The sequence below is a fragment of the Syzygium oleosum genome, unplaced genomic scaffold (assembly GCF_021117445.2).
Source record: "Syzygium oleosum isolate NSW1041296 unplaced genomic scaffold, Sole_v2.1 Sole_v2.03, whole genome shotgun sequence".
In the NCBI taxonomy this organism is placed as follows: Eukaryota; Viridiplantae; Streptophyta; class Magnoliopsida; order Myrtales; family Myrtaceae; genus Syzygium; species Syzygium oleosum.
The window spans coordinates 7,139,979-7,158,886 of NW_026607487.1; the positions used below are offsets into that span (position 1 = coordinate 7,139,979).

Consider the following 18,908-nt stretch of genomic DNA (forward strand, 5'->3'; position numbering starts at 1 on the left):
ACCACTTCGTTCGTGAGCTAGTAAAAGACGGACAATTGAGAGTCTCTCACATTTCCACACATGACCAACTAGCGGACATCCTTACCAAGCCACTATCAAAACAGCGCGTGCAAACACTTCGAGTCAAGATCGGTGTTTCCGACGGAAACTGCATCTTGAGGGGGCGTATAAGAGAATCGGTTTAAAATTCAAATTTCAAATTATTCTCCATAATTTCAACCTTCTCATTGTTGTAGATAGCTGTTAATTAGTTGAGATTTTCTCCATATTTTTTGTTGTTGCTATCCTTGTACATGTACTATAAATATCACTGATATACAGGAATGAAAATATTCTCTTAATTTTCTCCTTTTAAAAATGAGTTAAGCAGGTCAACTCGCTTAAATCGTGTCTTAAATGAGTTGACCCATTTATATCATGAACCGGTTCATGCCAAATCAAAACCTGTTTAATTATGTATCTTAGTGTGGTGCAAACGGATTGTATCGAGAATTGATGGCCCTAACAAACGGATGTACTCGGAAGCGCCACCCAACGCACATGGAAAAATCATTTCATAATCGGAGGCGCTGGCCAAAAAAATGGGAAAGAGAAGAAGTAGATTTTCCCCGGAATCTGCAGATGATAGGGCAGATCCTTTCTGAAACGTCAGCTGATCTCTGCTCGCAAATGCAAACCAATACTGAACTAGAAACAAACGCACTTTTGGATTGGCCTAAATGAAGTTGCCTGCTAAGAAAAGGAAAGCAGCAGAACTATAAATGTTATTACATCATTATCATCATCATTATGTCATAGCAGTTATACATGTTTAGTATATCATAACCTCAAAAACAACCACGTCATGAAGCTCGCCCCCGTCCCCCCGTTCTTTTCATAGTTGACATCACTGACCTCTCCAGGTCCGCAAGCAGTTGGGAATATTTGTACTCCACAAAGGTCAAAAATGGCGGTCCCGCAAAACGTTGGAAAACACCTCAGTTTCCTCCAACTATTAACCCACGAACTGTGTGTGTGTGTGTGTGTGTGTGAGAGAGAGAGAGAGAGAGAGAGAGAGAGAGAGAGAGAGAGAGATGGACGGGAGAGCGTGGGGTTCGCTGCCGTTTGTGGGGATGATCATGGTGGTTCTGGCTCAAGCGGGCAACATGGTGGTGATGAAAATGGCCATGTCCGATGGGATCAACAAGTATACCATGGCCTTTTACTGTAATGCCCTCTCCTCTCTTGCCCTCCTCCCTTGTCCCTTCATCATCTCTCGCAGGTTTGTGCTCTGTCAATCACGCATCAACTCCATTAAAATCAGGTTTGAGGGGAAAAAAAGAAGGTTTTAACAAACCTTGTCATGTTTGTTTGATCGGCTTGGCAGGTCAGGGTCGTGTCCTCCTCTCACTTTCTCTGTATTTCGCAAGATCTTCTTGCTCGCTCTGGTTGGGTGAGTGAGTGAAGTTTCTTCGTTTCACATGAATTTGCAGAATTGGGGTTTGCTTTTCTTTGAATTCTTTTGAAGCAAAAGGTGTTAATCAACTGCTGAGAGTTTGATACAAAGAACAAGGTGAATTTTTGAGTAGTTTGGGTGATGCAGATTCGCATCACAGATGAGCGGATTCGTCGGAATCGATTACAGCTCCCCTGTTCTGGGCACGGCCCTGATGAACCTCATCCCAGCTTTCACTTTCATTCTGGCCATTTTTTCAAGGTTCTCTGTCTCTTCTTTCTCGTTATCTTCAGTGCAATTTCAGAACTTTCATTTGAAAAAAAAAAAATTAGAGAAGCAGATGATGATGTGTTCATTGATGATTTGGGGGGGTTGATTTTACATCGGTTCAGCTGATTTCCGGTGCTTCAGCAAGTGTCGACTGCACATTTCTAGGAAACACAAAAGACAGCAGTGCACCATATGTCGATGACAATAAAATAAGTTTTATCTTATTTCCTTCTTTAGTTTGTTGATTGAATTAAAATTTTAGGATGGAGAAAGTGAATTGGAAAAGCTCAAGCAGCCAAGCTAAGCTTGTGGGAACCATTGCATCAATTCTTGGTGCGTTCTTAGTCACTCTCTACAAGGGTCCGCCGCTTCACCGCTCACCTTTGCCTCCTGCTTCTGTCCAACCTCATCGCCTTCTTTTTGTTCTCTCGCGACAATCGAATTGGATTCTTGGCGGCTTTCTCCTCGCTGCCGAAGCTTTCTTGATGTCATCAGCAATCATCGTACAGGCTAGCACTAATGTCCTTGCTTTTTCTTAATATATGAATGACACCAAAACGAAGCGAAAGAAGACTTGACAAGTGAAAAAATCTCCAATGTTGCAGGCATTTATCCTAAAAAATTACCCCGTGGTGATGAACATAATGTTCTATGTAATGTTCTTCCAGACAATTTTTTCCGGGTTATTGTCCTTCGTTATAGTGAGAGAACCACAGTCATGGATCCTTAAAGTCGATGTCGGTTTGATCGCTATTTTGTACTCGGTAAGCGTGTAATATTACGATTCCTAAAGTTAGATTTTGATCCGACTTCAAGCTTGAAGTTAAAAGCCTGATTGATATTGTATATGCAGGCTTTGGTTGCTGGTGTCTTCAGACTCACATTGGGTATATGGTGTCTGAAGAGAACTGGACCTGTTTTTGTCTCCATGTTCCAGCCCTTGGGAACTGTATTTGCTGTTGTATTGGGGTTCATATTTCTTGGCGAAAAGTTACACATTGGAAGGTACAAGCACTCTCTCTCTTCTTCTCTATTGAAATGCCTACGCATTTTTCTATAATCAAGAATTTAATCGACTAGAAGAAATTGAGGAAGACGTGTCAAGCTCCTTCATGAGTTCATCTCAAGCAAAGCAACGGATGTTCTCGAGATATAAAATACAAATTGCCTTACTCAGTTTTAACTTTTTGTTCAACTCTAGAGATCTGCCAAAGTTTCGAAGTTAAGAAATCAGAGTGTCGGTCATTACAAAGCATACATACATGGACAGAACAGGGTAGCTTGACGTGGACACGCCTTTTCGTTTTTCTCTTATTGGTTTTGGCAGCTTAATCGGAGCAACCGTGATTGTGATGGGATTCTACGCGGTCGTGTGGGGGAAGTCCAAAGAGGAAGAGAAGGCGATCGAGGGCAGCGGGGTTGGAGAGAGCTTGGCATCCTCGAGCGACAAGATTCCTTTGCTCCAAGATAAAGCTTCCAGTGTGTAGATATTCATTCGTAGGTATTCGTAGAGACATTCCCTTTTGTCTTTTGAAATGAATTCGACTTGAACATTCCAACGTGAAAGAGATGTGGAAATACCAATAGAAAAAATGAAGAAATTGGAGAAGGTTTCGACTGCCATCTTCGTTTTGGTGCACTCACATTGATGTCTACGCACGCTTTGGAAAACCTGTATTCTGCGCTTCGACTTTTGTTACTAGATTTCAACTTGCATCTCCACACTCTGTGATCTTGAACACTTTTTGGGTCAAGTTGCCATTTTCTTTCCCAGATTATCCTCATCACTCTCTTCGCCCCTTTTCTCTCCTTCTCCTCCTTTCTCTCTCTTTGCCCCGCCTCTCAGCTGTCGTTGTCGCCTACTCTGTCCGATCACGGATTTATACTACTTGGAGCGGAAGAAGAGAGTCAACAGCCGCAGCGGATTATGGTCGGCGACGCCAACATGGGTGCTCATGAAAGTTCAGCAACGACCCAGCACTTTGGTTGAGCGGCTCAGCGATGGCTTGACAAGGCAGTCCAGTGAAAGGCGGCAGAGTCTAAAGAAAACGAAACAGAGCAGAATTCAAGAGACAAAGCTATAATGAGTTGAAATCAATCCTAGAGTTTGATCGGAGAAGAAACAACCCGGTACGCGTGGCGGCGAGTAGGAGGTGAGTTGGTGGCGGCGTGATAACTTGAAGACGCACAGGGATTGTCAAAGCACGGCGGCAATGCAGGGAGTGGCGACACTGGGTCGGAGCTTGCGACGAGAGGATAAAGCTCGGTGGAATTTGAATTTGTGGGAGAAGAATGGAGCCTTAAAAAGATTTTCCTATTTCGCTCTCCACGTATTTACGAACGAGCTTTGCTAGCATAACAGTCTTTGAACCACTGTGAGAGTAACACTATGTTGAGAGCTATAAATTCTTAAAGAAATATACTTCGCAGCAATTTCTAGTTATTTATTTTCTATTGTCCAAAATAGACTATCGATCTCACAGTGAATTAAAAAAAAAATCATTTAAGCATTTCTCTTTACGTTACGAGTGCTCTTCATGTTCCTCTACTCTCAGTGTCCTTTCACCAAGCGCTCTCCCTTTCTAAAATCTCAGCTCTCTTTCTCTCTCCCCTACAATCTCTTATTTCGAATTGCAGCCGAGATTCATTTCCGATTGTGACGGAAAGGGAGACCGGCACTCGGCCCCGAGCCGCAGATTTGGGCATTGGTATTTAGATGAAAAACCAGACCTCTTTAGGAAAAACTCTTGCTTCGGATCACAAACTCATCGTGTTGCCTAAATCGAAGTTTGAGGTGGGAATGCCGTTCTTGGACAAAAATGTCCACAATTTATAATTTGGAGAAGATGCAGCAGAGAACAAAACTACAAAAATATTTAATGCCCGTTTTCTGCTCGAGGCTCAAATTCCGACAATTTTGACAGATTTGATCGCCATCCGAATATGACCTTTCGGGCAACAAATTTAGGTGCCCACTAAAATTGGCAAGAATTAGAAAGGTTTAATCGACAGATTCTCATTTATCACTCTTAGGAAAATCTTACTCGATCAATTTATATTTTATTCTAACTGAAAGTTTATTTTCCTACATATCTTTTGTTCTTTTTACCGATTGGTCAATTAGTGATGTACTATTAGAGCTTACGTATTAAAACATGTCTAATTGTGCCCTGTTAAAAAGACGTGTCCTCTTAAAAAGATGACACATTTAAAAAAAATGTCGATTTGTGTCTAAACAAGTTAAGTGTGTAAAGACACATTCCTTGTTGTGTTTTAAACGAGTTGACCCATTTGTAACATGAATCGGTTTATATCAAATCCAAACTTGTTTAACTAAGTATCGTGTCGTGCAAACGGATTGTGGCGAGAATTTACAGGTCTAATGTTAATCAGCAAAAATGGGTGTACCCTAGAGCGCCACCCCATGCACATGCAAAAAATTCTTCATAAACCGGTGCTGGCAAAACAATGGGCAAGGGAAGTAGATTCTCCCCGTGAGATTTTGTTCTATCACAGTTAACTGTTTTAAATATTCTAACACTCCTGTTGGACTTTGGCTTAAGCCTAAGGCATGGAAATATACAATTGGGGAGGCAAATAGAGGATTAGAAGATTTGAATTTAGGATCTCCTGCTCTGATACCATATACCATGTGGGATTTTATGGAATCACTATCAATTATTCTAAAAATTTAAATTTGTATATTAAAATTTAATTTATTATTTAAATATTCTAACACTCTCCGTAATCTTCAGGTCATGTTTTGTAGATGACTGGGCAGATCATTTTTGAAACGTGAACTGATCTCTGCTCGTGCTGACCACTGATGAACTTGAAACCACCCAATTTTGTATTAACCTCAACAAAGGCGCCTGCTGAGAAAAGAAAAGCAGCAGAACTATCATTATTTATTATCATCATCCTCTTTATCATTTTTGTAATTGCAATCATACATGTCTGATATATTATAAACTCATAAAAGTCTCACCAACCAACCTCCCCACCGTCGTTTTCATTGTTGACAAAATCGACCTACTCCAGGTTCTCAAGCAAGCAAATGACACCCAAAGAGGGTGGAAATATTTGTATTCCATCATATTTTAAAGTCAAACAGAAGCATCAAATACATGGCGGTCCCGCAAAACTTAAAACCTCAGCTTCCTCCAACTATTCACCCACGAACTGAGGAGAGAGAGAGAGAGAGAGAGAGAGGGAGATGGACGGGAGAGCGAAGGGTTCACTGCCGTTTGTGGGGATGATCATGGTGGTTCTGGCTCAAGCGAGCAACATGGTGGTGACGAAAATGGCCATGTCCGATGGGACGAACAAGTACACCTTGGCCTTCTACTGTAATGCCCTCTCCTCTCTCGTCCTCCTTCCTAGTCCCTTCATTATCTCTCGCAGGTTCGTGCTCTGTCGAACACTCTCTAACTCCCATTGATGTCAGGTTTAAGAAAAGAAAATTTTGAAGTCCTTGTCTTGTTTGTTTGCTCTGTTTGGCAGGTCAGGGTCGTGTACTCCTCTCACTTTCTCTGTCCTACGCAAGATCTTCTTGCTCTCTCTAATTGGGTGAGTGAGCGAAGTTTCTTCATTTGACATGAATTTGCAGACTTGCGATTTGCGTTTCTTGGAAATCTTTCGAAGCAAAAGGTCTTAACTAACTGCTGAGATTTCGTACGAGAAACAAAGTGAATTTTTGAGTAAGTTGGATGATGCAGATTCGCATCCCAGATGTGCGAGTATGTCGGCATGGATTACAGCTCCCCTCTTCTGGGCATGGCCATGATGAACCTCATCCCAGCTTTCACTTTCATTCTCGCCATTATTTTAAGGTTCTTTGTCCCTTCTTTCTCGTTATCTGCAGTGCACTTTAAAGAACCTTCTTTTAAAAAACGGGAGAAGCAGATGATGGTGTGTTAATTGGATGATGGTGGGTTGATTGTACATGGGTTCAGCTCAAGGCCTGTTTCAACCGGGCCCGGAGAGATACACTTTGCTTCCACTTAATTCACTTCTCATATTCTGTGCATGTTTCCTTTCAATCTCGGAGATTATTAATAGTTCTATTACTTTATCTCTGCTGATGCTGGATCCCTATAATTCCTAAAACGAGAGTTGCTCTGCAATTGAATAAGTCCCTGAAATGGGACAAAATCAAGAAAGTCCCGGGCTTGAGCAAAGTGGAGGCTGCAAATTCATAGGAAAGACGAGACAGAAGTGCACAATATGTCGATGACAATGATTACAAGATGAGCTTAGTTTATTCTTTACTAATTGAATTGAAAATTAGGATGGAGAAAGTGAATTGGAAAAGCACAAGCAGCCAAGCTAAGCTCGTGGGAACCATCGCATCAATTCTTGGTGCATTCGTAGTCACTCTCTACAAGGGTCCACCGATTCTCCGTTCGCCTTCGCTTCCTTCTTCTGTCCAACCTCGTCACCTTCTTTTTCTTCTCTCGCAACAATCAAATTGGATCCTTGGCGGGTTTCTCCTCGTAGCCGAAGCTTTCTTGATATCATTATGGTACATTGGACAGGTTAGCACCAATGTCCTTACTTAGAATATGACGCTAAAACGAAGCGAAAGAAGACTTGACCAGTAAACATATCTCGAATCTTGCAGGCATTTGTCCTTAAAGATTATCCCGTGGTGCTAAACTTAATGTTCTATTCAGTGTTCTTTTCGACTATTCTTTCTGGGCTATTGTCCTTCATTGCGGTGAGAGAATCACAATCATGGATTCTGAAGGTTGATATAGGTCTGATCGCTATTCTGTACTCGGTAAGCCTGTAACATAACGACTCCTAAAGTCTAGATTTTGGTCCGAATTTGAGGGTTGAACATAAAAGTCAAATTAATATTGTATATGCAGGCTCTGGTTGCTGGCGTCTTGAGAGCCACATTGTGTATATGGTGCCTGAAGAAAATTGGACCTGTTTATATCTCCATGTTCAAGCCCTTGGGAATTGTTTTTGCTGTCGGATTGGGGTTCATATTTTTAGGGGAGATGTTACACCTTGGAAGGTACAAGTACTCTCTCTTCTTCTCTATTGAAATGCCCATGCCACATCTTACTCTATTATCAAGAATCTAGTTGATTAAAAGAAACTGAGAACGATGTGTCCAATTGTCCATCAGAGAAAAAACTCCTTCATGAGCAAATCTCAAGCACAGCAATATATATTCTTGAGATACAAGATATAAATGGGCTTGCTCTTCAGTTTAACTTTTCATAAAAGAAAAACGGTTATGCTCAAGTCTAAAGATTTGTCGAGGTCCCTCGGTAACCAGAGTTTAGGTCGTTAGGATTATGTTGAAGAATCGCACCTCCTCTCTTCTCTCAAAATTCTAAATATTTCTAGGTTACCTAAATATCTAAATATTTTAAGAAGGGTGTAGATATCTAAGAATATATTTCTCTATAAATATCTAGAGAGAGATAGAAATATCTAGGGAGCTATTTCTCTAGAAGTATCTAAGATATTCCTCTAGCTAGAAATATACTGGGAAGATATTTATTTAGAAATATCTATATATTCTAGAAGGTAGAACCACCACCTTAAGCCTAAATAGGCAAGAGCTCTCATTAGAGCAAGTGTGGCGTCAGTGTGCGCTTCGCATCCATAAGTATGTGTAAGAAGTTCTCTCAATCGATATTGTAAGAGAGTGCCTCTGTGGAAAAAAAACGTGTGTTTCTTTAAGTGAGATTTGTGCGTCTTACTTAACAATAGGTAGCAGAGTTGCATGTCGAAGTTCAACAATTGGTATCAAAGCTGCACCTCTGAGTTCGACAAGCGGTACCAGAGTAGGTGGTCGGAGACTGTGAACCCAGCAATCGAAAGTTGTGGTACGCGATAATAGGGGTCAGGGACCATGGTACGTGAGTAGGCAGTCGGGGATCGGAGTACCCCGAAATTATATCAATGCACAATTAGGGATTGTGATTGGTTGGTCTAGGACCAAGCTTTCTTGGTATAGTGCCGCGCATTATAACCAAGTCACGATGATAGATTTATCAAGTTCGGCAAGTGGCATCAAGAAACTCAACAATTCCAATTATAATAATTGGAATGCCTGCATGCATTTTTACCTGCTGGGTTAAGATTTGTGGGCGTAATTTTTGGTGGTGACGATACCACACCACTCACGGATGATGGAGAGCGGGAGGTAGTGAAAGATAAAGGCTAGTAAGCCTCTCTACGTTCTTTCTATTACGATAGAAAATGATTTGTTACAACATATCAAGAGCACGAGGACCCGCAAGGAGGCATGGGATGCTTTGACAGCACATTTGCTAGGACGAAAGATGCCAAGCTACAACAGTTATTGTCGGTGTCCTAACGAGATAGGACGGTGAGTCAATATCTTTCCTAAGTTAAATCTATTTGTGAAGAAATTTTAAAGTTGGATCCTCAAAATGCCATCTCTGAGACTAGGATGGTAGTAACAATCATTCACGGGTTACGACCAAAGTATAATAGTATTGTTATGGCCACTCTTGGATGGGCTAAAGACCCAACTCTGACCGTTTTGGAGAATATATTGGCCAACCATGAGGCTTTAGATAGACAAATGTCTAAGGTCTCAGTGAAAGTTGATGAAATTGCCTTCTTCAATAATAAAAGGGCCTTCAAGAGCCAAAGGAGGCATCGGAGATGGGAAATAGAGGAAAGGTCATGGAGACTGGCTGAGGCGACTAGAAGGGAGGAGCGCTCAGTTAGGGGGAGCTCATCAGGATTTTGACGAGGATGACAATGAAGATAAAAGCGATAATAGGCGTAGCAGATAGTGCTGCATGTGCGGCAAAGTAGGACACTTTGTTAGAGTCTGTCCTCTACCATGAAGGAGAATGATAGTGAAGAAGAGTGTGATTTTCAAGTGGCCACTATAATAGAGGAAAAAGAAGAGCTTGCAGCCTGATCTATCATCAAGTCATATGATGCGACAGCCTTTGTCACGTCCTCGGGGAAGAGCAAGCCGAGGACAAACTCAGAGAAGCAAGTGGCGGCGCCAATGAGCAACCTTGAGAAAGGGCTGTAGGAGAAGTAGAAGATTAAAGTGAAGATGGAGAAGATGTTGGACAGAAGAACAAAATGCTGAGGCAGAAGGAGAAGGAGCTCAAGGCCAAAGAACGAAAGCATGAGAAGCTTCGGTGTGAGCTTAAGAAGTTGCAGTAGCTTAAGGAATTCAAGTCTACCGTGACATTCTCAATTGGTCAAATTGGGAAAGACAAGAAGAGAAAAAGAAAGGATGCTTTGAGAAAATGAGGCCATCTTCACCTTACATCCCATGGTGTAAGGATGAAGTTGTCTACATCAAAGTGCTTCAGATGGAAGTGAATCAGTTGAAGCACCAAATGAAACCGCCAATGAAAGGCTTGGCCACATGAGCTGCGATCTTAAAACTCTTATAAAAGAATTGCAAAATAGGAAGGCCGGGTTAAGTGGGATGAAAGCAAAAGAGATTGAGCCGCAAGTCGAACTTGGCGTTGCTGAAGTCCGAGCTTCGCAAAGCTTAGTCAAAAGTCACAGCCACAAAGGTAATTGAAGTTCAAGTAGACAGTGTTAAATCAGGGCTTTATCTCAAATAGTTGCAGCGAGCACAAGAAACAGGCGAAGTCAAGAAGGAATAACGAAGGTTAAAGGAAGAAGTCGATGAGACAGCTAAGAAGTTCCAAGAAGCAATTTGGCATGATGGCTAGATCCGCATTGAGAGAAAAAATAGTTGGTGAGGGGAAGTGTTGAAGAATTGCATCTCCTCTCTTCTCTTAAGAATTCTAGATTTTTCTAGACTATCTAAATATTTAGATATTTTGTTGAAAGATATTTCAAGAAAAAGTGTAGAAATATCCAATGATATATTTCTCTAGCTAGAAATATCTAGGGAAGGAGGTAGAACTACCTGCTTAATGGTATGAATAGGCAAGAGTTCTCATTAGAGCAAGCGTGGCTTGAGTAAACTTGGCTCTTGTGAGTGTGTGAGAGTGTGCTTGGCACCCATAAATATGTATAAGAAGTAGAGTGCCTCAAATGAAAAGATCACGTGTTTCTTTAAGTGAGCCTTGTATGTCATACTGAACGGTTGGTTTCGGGGCTGCGGCTTTGAGTTCCACCGACTCTGTGGTAATTTTAAAAGAATATCTTGTCTCGATTGAAAAAGAAATACTTTTAATTAACTTGCCTTTTTGTCTTTCCTTTTCGGGTTTTGTGCAGCTTAATTGGAGCGATTGTGATTGTGATGGGATTCTACGCGGCAGTGTGGGGCAAGTCCAAAGAGGAAGATAAGACGTTCGAGAGCAGCCGGGTTGGGGGAAGCCTGGCGTCCGCCGGCGACAAGACTCCTTTGCTCCAAGACAAAGTTTCGAGCGTGTAGATGTTCTTGGAAACATTAAAAAAAAGAGAGGAAAAATAAAAAATTTGTACAAATTCATAAGGCGTACCCTCTTGTCTTTTAAAATGAATTCGAGATGCATATTCCAACGTGAATTAGATCTAGAAATGCTAATATAGGGACAAATTTGGACTGCCATATGCATTCTGGTGCACACAAATTAATGTGTACGCCCACTTTGGAAAACCTATATTCAAAAGATTTGAGCGATTGTGTTGATAACATGGTATTCACAATCAACCCAACTTCACAAATTATATGTTGATAAACTATCTAATCTTGTGTTGGATACTACCGCACCATTACAAAGAGTTAAACTTTAAGTTATATAAAATATGTAATCTTTTACGTGAATTAAATTGATATAGATATAAACATGCTAACTTTATATAAAGATCAAGTTGTATTGTCATGATGTATTGTGATTTGTTTCGTCATGTTGAGAATTATAAGGTATGCACTAAAGTATATGTGACGTAAATGATCGAATAAAAAGAAAAAAAATGTAATTACATTATTTATGGAAATAAAAAATAAATTAGTTAGGAGTAGAATTTAAAGTTAAAGAGTACATTCTCTTTCATGTACATCTAGATCCAATGTATTAGATATATATCTCCCTTTTTATATGTCCTTTGAAATAAAAAATAGAAGAAGCTAGTTAACCCACTTAATTGGCATTCATCTATCGCTTACCTAATCCATTTGCCTGAGCATCTGTTCTTATGATACTCTCTCTATCATGTGGTCGATGGATGGTCAACATACTTTCTTTTCTAACTCTCTCTACTTTTGGCAATAAAAAATTGAGATTGGCAAAAATATGGGCATGTCTAGATAGACTGATAATTATTTCTCTGCTTAATTTAAATCTTGCCAGGCACATTTTGACTTTTTGTTAGCCCAAAAAACTTGAAACTTTCACAATATACAAATATTGATATGTAAATTTACGTGTATTTTTTTTTTAGTTTGAATAATAAAACAATAATAAGAAGTTTACCAATTTAATTCATTGTTTTTCTAACCTCTCTTGGTGGGCCCATCTTTTGTTAACCTCTCTCTCTCTCTCTCTCTCTCTCTCTCTCTCTCTCTCTCTCTCTCAGTTAACATAAGTAAGAGGAAGAATTAGGGGTGAGCATGGTGCCATAATAGAACCTGAACCGCGAGAACCGGACTAGTGAGAACGTATTGGTTCCAGGTTCCAATGTATGCTGAGTAGGTTCCAGGTTCCAAAAATTGGAGAACTTGTTTCGACGAGTAAGTTCTAGGTTCTACGTAGGTGGAAATTGATATCTGGAACCTGAAACACGTTTTTGTGTTTTTCTTGGTCTATATTTTCGTGAGATCCTATGGTATTCCATGGCGTTCGATAACGAGTGTATAATCTGGAACCACTACTCTAAGTTTTCATTTATGATCAAGACTTTTACTTTGTTAATGATTCATATTCTTCGTGTGTTTAAATATAAGTTGTGATGAGTGGATTGCAATAGCAAATGGTGATCATTAAAGATGATACTTCATTGTAATCGTTCAATTCATAATACAAGTGGACCTGGATAGACCTTGGAACCGACCTTGAAACCTGTGACAGGGTAGGTTCCAGGTTCCAAGATATACATGGCGGGTAGGTTCTAGATTTCAGGTGGAACCTGTACGGAACCTAAAACCGCTCACTCCTAGGAAGAATTGCTTGAATACCCATGAGTGAGGCTTATTTGGGTCGTCTTATAGATGCCCATACCAAACCTTTTGAGGATCGAGATAAAAGTTAGGCATAAAAGATTCGAAGTCGGATCACATATTAGGTAGGTTTAGAAAAACTCATCATCTTACCTAAATATGTTAGATATAAGAATGTTGTTCTTAGATGAAAATGTTTCTAATTTCTAAGTGTGAAAAAATGCAGTAGAGAACAAAAATGTGGAAGTATATTGTTGCGGAAGCCAAGCGATCAATAAAATAGATAGAATAAGAAAATAAATCGAACACCGGATTTACGTAGTTCGGTCGTAGTGACCTATGTCCACGGGGAGAGCAGTACAGAATTCCACTATAGATCAAGCGATACAATAGAACCATACTCGAGTCACTCAAATACTCTAAGTATTTTCCAAACCCCAATTACGTCCAATAACTCACGCAGTATTTAGCCTCATAATTCCTCACGAAATAATCTCTCAATCTCACGAAAAAATTATACACAAATTTTACCGCAAGATTTAATCACTACAAATACTTAAACTCTTGGTGTAATTCTACGAACAAAACCACGAAGATTGCCAACCGCCAAGCACTCGCACACAAGCGACGCTTCAAGAATAACTTCACGTATTCATCAACAACCACCGCCCAAAGTGCCTACTGAATATATTTATAGCCAAACGAAAAACACGTTCAGAAGGCCACGTCAATATGGATTAGGAAATGTTATTCGGTCAGCCAGTCAAAGTTTGCACTTTTCTCTTTTGACTTTTCTTTGGCCCCTGCTTGAAGTCTTGAAGTAGTGTTTCCTTCATTTTTCTGACACAATTGGACTTTTCTTTTGCAGTGGGCCAAGACTCCAACTCACGTTCAAAAAGCTAATTTTTGAAACTTAGGATTCTTTTTTTTTTTAAATTAAATTTTCGCTTCGGACTCAAACTCGAGATATATTTTAATTAACACATATAATACCTGTTTTTGCTTGAGGGTCAAATTCCGACGATATCGACTGATTTGATCTCCATCATAATGTAATTTTTTAGGCGAAAAATTTATGTGTCGACAACTATATATCACTCCTAGGAAAATTTTACTCTATCAAGTGAATATTTTTTTTTCCCGTGAACATCTTTTATTTTCATTATCAATAGTCAAATTAAGTTGGTGTTACTTGATGTGCTAGTAGAACAAAATGGTAATTACTCAAGTATTAAACACATCAAAACGTGTCTAATGATATCGTTTAAAAAGGTAACACATTAACTCGTTAATTTAAAAATGTTAATTCGTGTCTAAACGGGTGAAGCGAGTCAACTCGCATTAAACACATTTTTTGTTGCATCTTGAACTAGTTGACCCATTTATGACATTAAACCGTCTATACCAAAGTCAAACCTATTTAAGTACGATTCGTGTCGTGTATACGGATAGTGTTGTGAATTATGGATCTAACATTGTACAGCACAATTGACGTATCCTCGAAGCGCAGCCTGATGCTCAGGCACCACAAAAATTCTTTCTTAAAGAACTGTGCTGGCACAACAATGGGAAAGAGATAGAAGTAGATTTTCCCGGAATTTTCAGGTTCCCTGGCAAGATACTTTGTAGATATGATCGGGCGGATCTTTTTGAAATGTATGCAGACCAATAATGAACTAGAAACAACTCTGTTTTGGATTTGGCCTAAACGAAGGCTCCAGCTGAGGAACAAAGCAAAATAAAAGCAGCAGAACTATATTTGTTATTATATCAATTTCATTTGTATCTTCATTATGAATAGCAACTATACATATCTAATATACTACTCAGTGTCCTCCAAATATTAACCCAAGAACTGAGCGAGAGAGAGAGAGAGAGAGAGAGAGAGAGAGAGGGGTTCACTGCCGTTTGTGGGGATGATAATGGTGGTTCTGGCTCAAGCGGGCAACATGGTGGTAATGAAAATGGCCCTGTCCGATGGGATCAACAAGTACACCATGGTCTTCTACTGTGATTCTCTCTCCTCCCTTGTCCCTTCGTCATCTCTCGTAGGTTTGTGCTCTGTCTATCACTCGCTAACTCCATTAATGTCAGGTTTATGGGGGAAAAGAAAAATGGAAACGGTTTGAAGTCCTGGTCTTGCTTGGTTGCTCTGTTTGGCAGGTCAGGGTCGTGTACTCCCCTCACTTTCTCTGTCCTTCGCAAGATCTTCTTGCTCGCTCTGGTTGGGTGAGTGAGTGAGTGAAGTTTCTTCATTTCACATGAATTTGCAGACTTGGGATTCGCTTCTCTTGGAATTCTTTTGAAGCAAAAGTTCTCAATCGACTGCTGAGAGTTTCTTACGAAAATCAAAGTGCATTTTTGAGTAATATGGATGTTGCAGATTCGCAGCACAGATGTGTGGGTACATCGGCATCGATTACAGCTCCCCTGTTCTGGCCATGGCCATGATGAACCTCATCCCAGCTTTCACTTTCATTCTCGCCATTATTTCCAGGTTCTTTCTTTCTTCTTTCTCGTCATCTGGAGTGCACTTAAAGAACTTTCATTTGAAAAATTGAGAGAAGCAAAAGATGGCGTGTTCGATGATGGAGGAATGATTTTACATGGGTTCAGCTCAAAGTTGTGAGTGCTTTTTATAAAAAATCCAAAGTTCCTGTTTCAACCAGGCCAGTAGAGATTAACTTTCTCTTTTCTGTGCATGTGTCCTTTCAATCTCGGAGATTATTAATAGTTCTATTACTTTATCTCTGCTGATGCTGGACCCCTAAAATTCCTAAAATGAGAGATGCTTTGCAAATGAATAAGTCCCTGGAATGGGACAAAATCAAGTAACTCCAGGGCTTCGTCCAGTGGAGGCTGCACATTCATAGCGAAGACGAGACAGAAGTGCACTTAAATTATTTTTCAATAATTGAATTGAAAATTAGGATGGAGAAAGTGAATTGGAAAAGCTCAAGCAGCCAAGCTAAGCTTGTGGGAACCATCGCATCAATTCTTGGTGCATTCGTAGTCACTCTCTACAAGGGTCCACCGATTCTCCGTTCACTTTCGTCTCCTTCTTCTGTCCAACCTCGCCACCTTCTTTTTCTTCTCTCACGACAATCGAATTGGATCCTTGGCGGGTTTCTCCTTGCGGCCGAAGCTTTCTTGATATCATTAGTGTACATTGGACAGGTGAGCACTGACACCCTTACTTAGAATATGAATGAAACTAAAATGAAACGAAAGAAGAATTGATAAGTAAACATATCTCGAATCTTGCAGGCATTTATCCTCAAAGATTATCCCGTGGTGCTGAATTTAATGTTCTATTCAACGTTTTTTTCGACTATTCTTTCCGGGCTATTGGCCTTCATTACAGTGAGAGAACCACAATTATGGATTCTGAAAGTCGATGTAGGTCTGATTGCTATTTTATACTCGATACACGTGTAACATAACGACTTCTAACGTATAGATATTGGTCTGACTTCGAGGTTGAACATAAAGGTCAAATTAATATTGTATATGCAGGCTCTAGTTGCTGGCGTCTTCAGACTCACATTGTGTACATGGTGCCTGAAGAAAATTGGACCGGTTTATGTCTCCATGTTCAAGCCTTGGAATTGTATTTGCGGTTGGATTGGGGTTCATATTTCTAGGCGAGATGTTACACCTCGGAAGGTACAAATACTCTCTCTTCTTTTCTATTGAGATGCCCATTACCCCATCTTACTCTATAATCAAGAATCTAGTTGATTAAAAGAAACTAAGAAAGACGTGTTCATCAAAGAAAAAGCTCCTTCATGAGCTCATCTCAAGCACAGCAACAGATATTCTTCAGATATAAAATATAAATGTGCTTGCTCTTCAGTTTAACTTTTTATACAAAAATGGTTACGCTCGAGTCTAAAGATTTGCCAAGGTCTCTCTGACAAAAAATCGCAGTTTTGGTTGTTAGAAGCATTACATAAATGAACAAAACAAGCTAGGAAAATGAGCTGTACGAGGATTATATTGAAGAATTGCACCTCCTCTCTTCTCTCAAGAATTTTAGATATTTCTAGGTTACCTAAATATCTAAATATTTTGTTGACAAATATTTTAAGAAGGGTATAGATATATAGGAATACATTTCTCTATTAATATCTAGAGAGAGATAAAAATATCTAGGGAGATAATTCGCGAGAAGTATCTAGGACATTCTTCTAGCTAGAAATATCTAGGGAACGTATTTATTTAGAAATATGTAAATATTATAGGAGGTAGAACCATATGCTTAGGCCTATAAATTTGCAAGAGCTCTCATTAGAGCAAGTGTGGTGTGAGCGAGCTTGGCCCAGTGTGTGAGAGTCTGCTTGGCACTCATAAGTATGTGTAAGAAGTTCTCCTAATCGATATTGTCAGAGAGTGCCTCTAATGAAAAGAACTTGTGTTTCTATAAGTGAGCCTTGTGTGTCTTACTCAACATTTGGTAGCAGAGCTGCATCGGAATCAGTTAGGGACTGTGATCGGTTGATCTGGGACCGAGATTAATTGGTATAGTGTCGGGCATTATATCAAATCACGATGGCAAATTTCTTGAGTTCGGCAACTAGAGTCAAGATGCTCAACAACTCCAAACTCCAATTATAATAATTGGAGTGCCCTCGTGCAATTTTACTTGTTGGGTCAAGATTTGTGGGATATCGTTGGCGGCCACAATACCATATTACTCAAGAATGATGAAGAGCGGAGGAAGTGGAAGTCTGGTAAGACTCTACATTCTTGCTATTACAATAGAAGATGACTTGTTACAGCATATCAAGAGCGCGAGGACCCCGAAGGAGGTATGGGACGCCTTGGTAGCACTATTCACTACGCAAACGATGCCAAACTACGATGGTTGGAGAATGAGCTGTTGTTGGCGTCGCAACAGGATATGACGGTGAGCCAATATCTTTCCAAAGTTAAATATATTTGTGAAGAAATTTCCAAGTTGGATCCTCAAAATGTCATCTTTAAGACTAGGATCAGAAGAATTATCATTCATGGGTTATAGCTAGAGTATAATGGTACGTATTGTTATGGCTACTCGTGGATGGGCTAAAGATCCAACTCTTACCAAGTAGGAGAATATATTGGCCAACCAAGAGTCTTTAGATAGACAATTGTCTAAGGCCTCGTCGAAGGATGATAAAAGTGCCCTCTTTAGTAATACAAGGGGGTTTAAGAGACTGGTAATAGAGATAGAAAATAGAGGAGAGGTCATAGAGACCGGTTGAGGTGACTAGAAGCGAGGAGCGCTCAGCCAGGGGGAGCTAGCTAATCGAGATAGTGACAGGGATGACAGCGAAGATAAAAGGCATAACGAATGGTGCTGCATGTGCAGTAAAGTAGGACGCTTTGCCAGAGTCTATCTATTTAGGCTCATAGAAGGAAATGCCGCAGCCTCTACCTTGAAGGAGAACGACAGTGGAGAGTGGGATTTCCAAGTGGCCACTATAATAAAGGAATAAGAAGAGTTCGCAGCCTCCTCCTATATCAAGTCAGATGATGCGACAGCCTTTGTCATGTCCTCGGAGAAGAGCAAGCCGAGGACAAACTTGAAGAAGCAAGTGGTGGCGCCAACGAGCAGCCTTGGAAAGGGCTGTAAGAGATGCAGAAGACGAATGCGAAGATGAAGGAGATGGGTAAAATGCTGGGGCAGAAGGAGGAGGAGCTCAAGGCCAAAGAAAGAGAGCATGAGAAGCTTCGGTGTGAGCTTAAGAAGTTGCGGAAGTTTAAGGAATTCAAGTCCATTCTGACATTCCCAATTGGTCAAACTGGGAAAGACAACAAGGAGAAAAAGAAAGGATGCTTTGAGAAAATGAGGCCATCTCCAACTTACATCTCGTGGTGCAAGGATTGATGAAAGGGCGTGGAGAAGCAGCCCTATGAGAAGAAGGACGAAGATGTCTATATTGAAGTGCTTCAGATGTAAGTGAATCGGTTTAAGCACCAAATGAAATCGCAAATGAAGGCTTGGCCACACGAGCTGCGATCTTAAAACTCTTACAAAAGAATTGCAAAGTAGGAATGCCGGGTTATGTGGGATGAAGGAAAAAGAGACCGAAGTGCAGGGCGTTGCTAAAGTTCGAGCTTCATAAAGCCCAGTTGAAAGTC

General features: G+C 40.3%; 2 protein-coding genes across 5 annotated transcripts; both read left to right on the forward strand.

Moving 5' to 3' along the window:
* The first annotated feature begins 821 nt into the window (after positions 1 to 821).
* LOC115687435 (WAT1-related protein At5g40240-like) lies at positions 822 to 4,093 on the forward strand. 4 transcript variants are annotated; one of them, XM_056309710.1, is made up of 8 exons: positions 824 to 1,261; positions 1,367 to 1,432; positions 1,583 to 1,696; positions 1,968 to 2,214; positions 2,311 to 2,469; positions 2,559 to 2,710; positions 3,033 to 3,202; positions 3,552 to 4,093. In XM_056309710.1, exons 1-7 carry the CDS (start codon positions 1,074 to 1,076, stop codon positions 3,190 to 3,192), a joined length of 1,086 nt encoding a protein of 361 aa, XP_056165685.1. In that variant the 5' UTR covers positions 824 to 1,073; the 3' UTR covers positions 3,193 to 3,202; positions 3,552 to 4,093. The 4 variants fall into 4 exon arrangements, with proteins under 4 accessions (XP_056165687.1, XP_056165686.1, XP_056165685.1 ...); XM_056309711.1 differs by lacking the exon at positions 3,552 to 4,093 and having other exon boundaries at positions 823 to 1,260; positions 1,372 to 1,432; positions 3,033 to 3,326; XM_030612996.2 differs by lacking the exon at positions 3,552 to 4,093 and having other exon boundaries at positions 3,033 to 3,326.
* Positions 4,094 to 5,898: 1,805 nt separating this feature from the next.
* Positions 5,899 to 11,078, forward strand: LOC115687433 (WAT1-related protein At5g40240-like). Its single transcript, XM_030612992.2, has 7 exons — positions 5,899 to 6,109; positions 6,209 to 6,274; positions 6,424 to 6,537; positions 6,996 to 7,242; positions 7,329 to 7,487; positions 7,579 to 7,730; positions 10,919 to 11,078. The coding sequence occupies exons 1-7, from the start codon at positions 5,922 to 5,924 to the stop codon at positions 11,076 to 11,078; spliced, it is 1,086 nt and encodes a 361-aa protein (XP_030468852.1). The 5' UTR covers positions 5,899 to 5,921.
* The last annotated feature ends 7,830 nt before the right edge of the window (positions 11,079 to 18,908 follow it).

Excerpts from the sequence above, each read along its gene's own strand:
- LOC115687435 (XM_056309710.1), top strand. The coding sequence starts at position 1,074 with ATGGACGGGAGAGCGTGGGGTTCGCTGCCGTTTGTGGGGATGATCATG. Across the intron at positions 1,697-1,967 it reads ATTCTGGCCATTTTTTCAAG|GATGGAGAAAGTGAATTGGA; the intron begins GTTCTCTGTCTC and ends TTAAAATTTTAG. Across the intron at positions 2,470-2,558 it reads TGATCGCTATTTTGTACTCG|GCTTTGGTTGCTGGTGTCTT; the intron begins GTAAGCGTGTAA and ends TTGTATATGCAG.
- LOC115687433 (XM_030612992.2), top strand. The coding sequence starts at position 5,922 with ATGGACGGGAGAGCGAAGGGTTCACTGCCGTTTGTGGGGATGATCATG. Across the intron at positions 7,243-7,328 it reads CATTATGGTACATTGGACAG|GCATTTGTCCTTAAAGATTA; the intron begins GTTAGCACCAAT and ends CGAATCTTGCAG. Across the intron at positions 7,488-7,578 it reads TGATCGCTATTCTGTACTCG|GCTCTGGTTGCTGGCGTCTT; the intron begins GTAAGCCTGTAA and ends TTGTATATGCAG.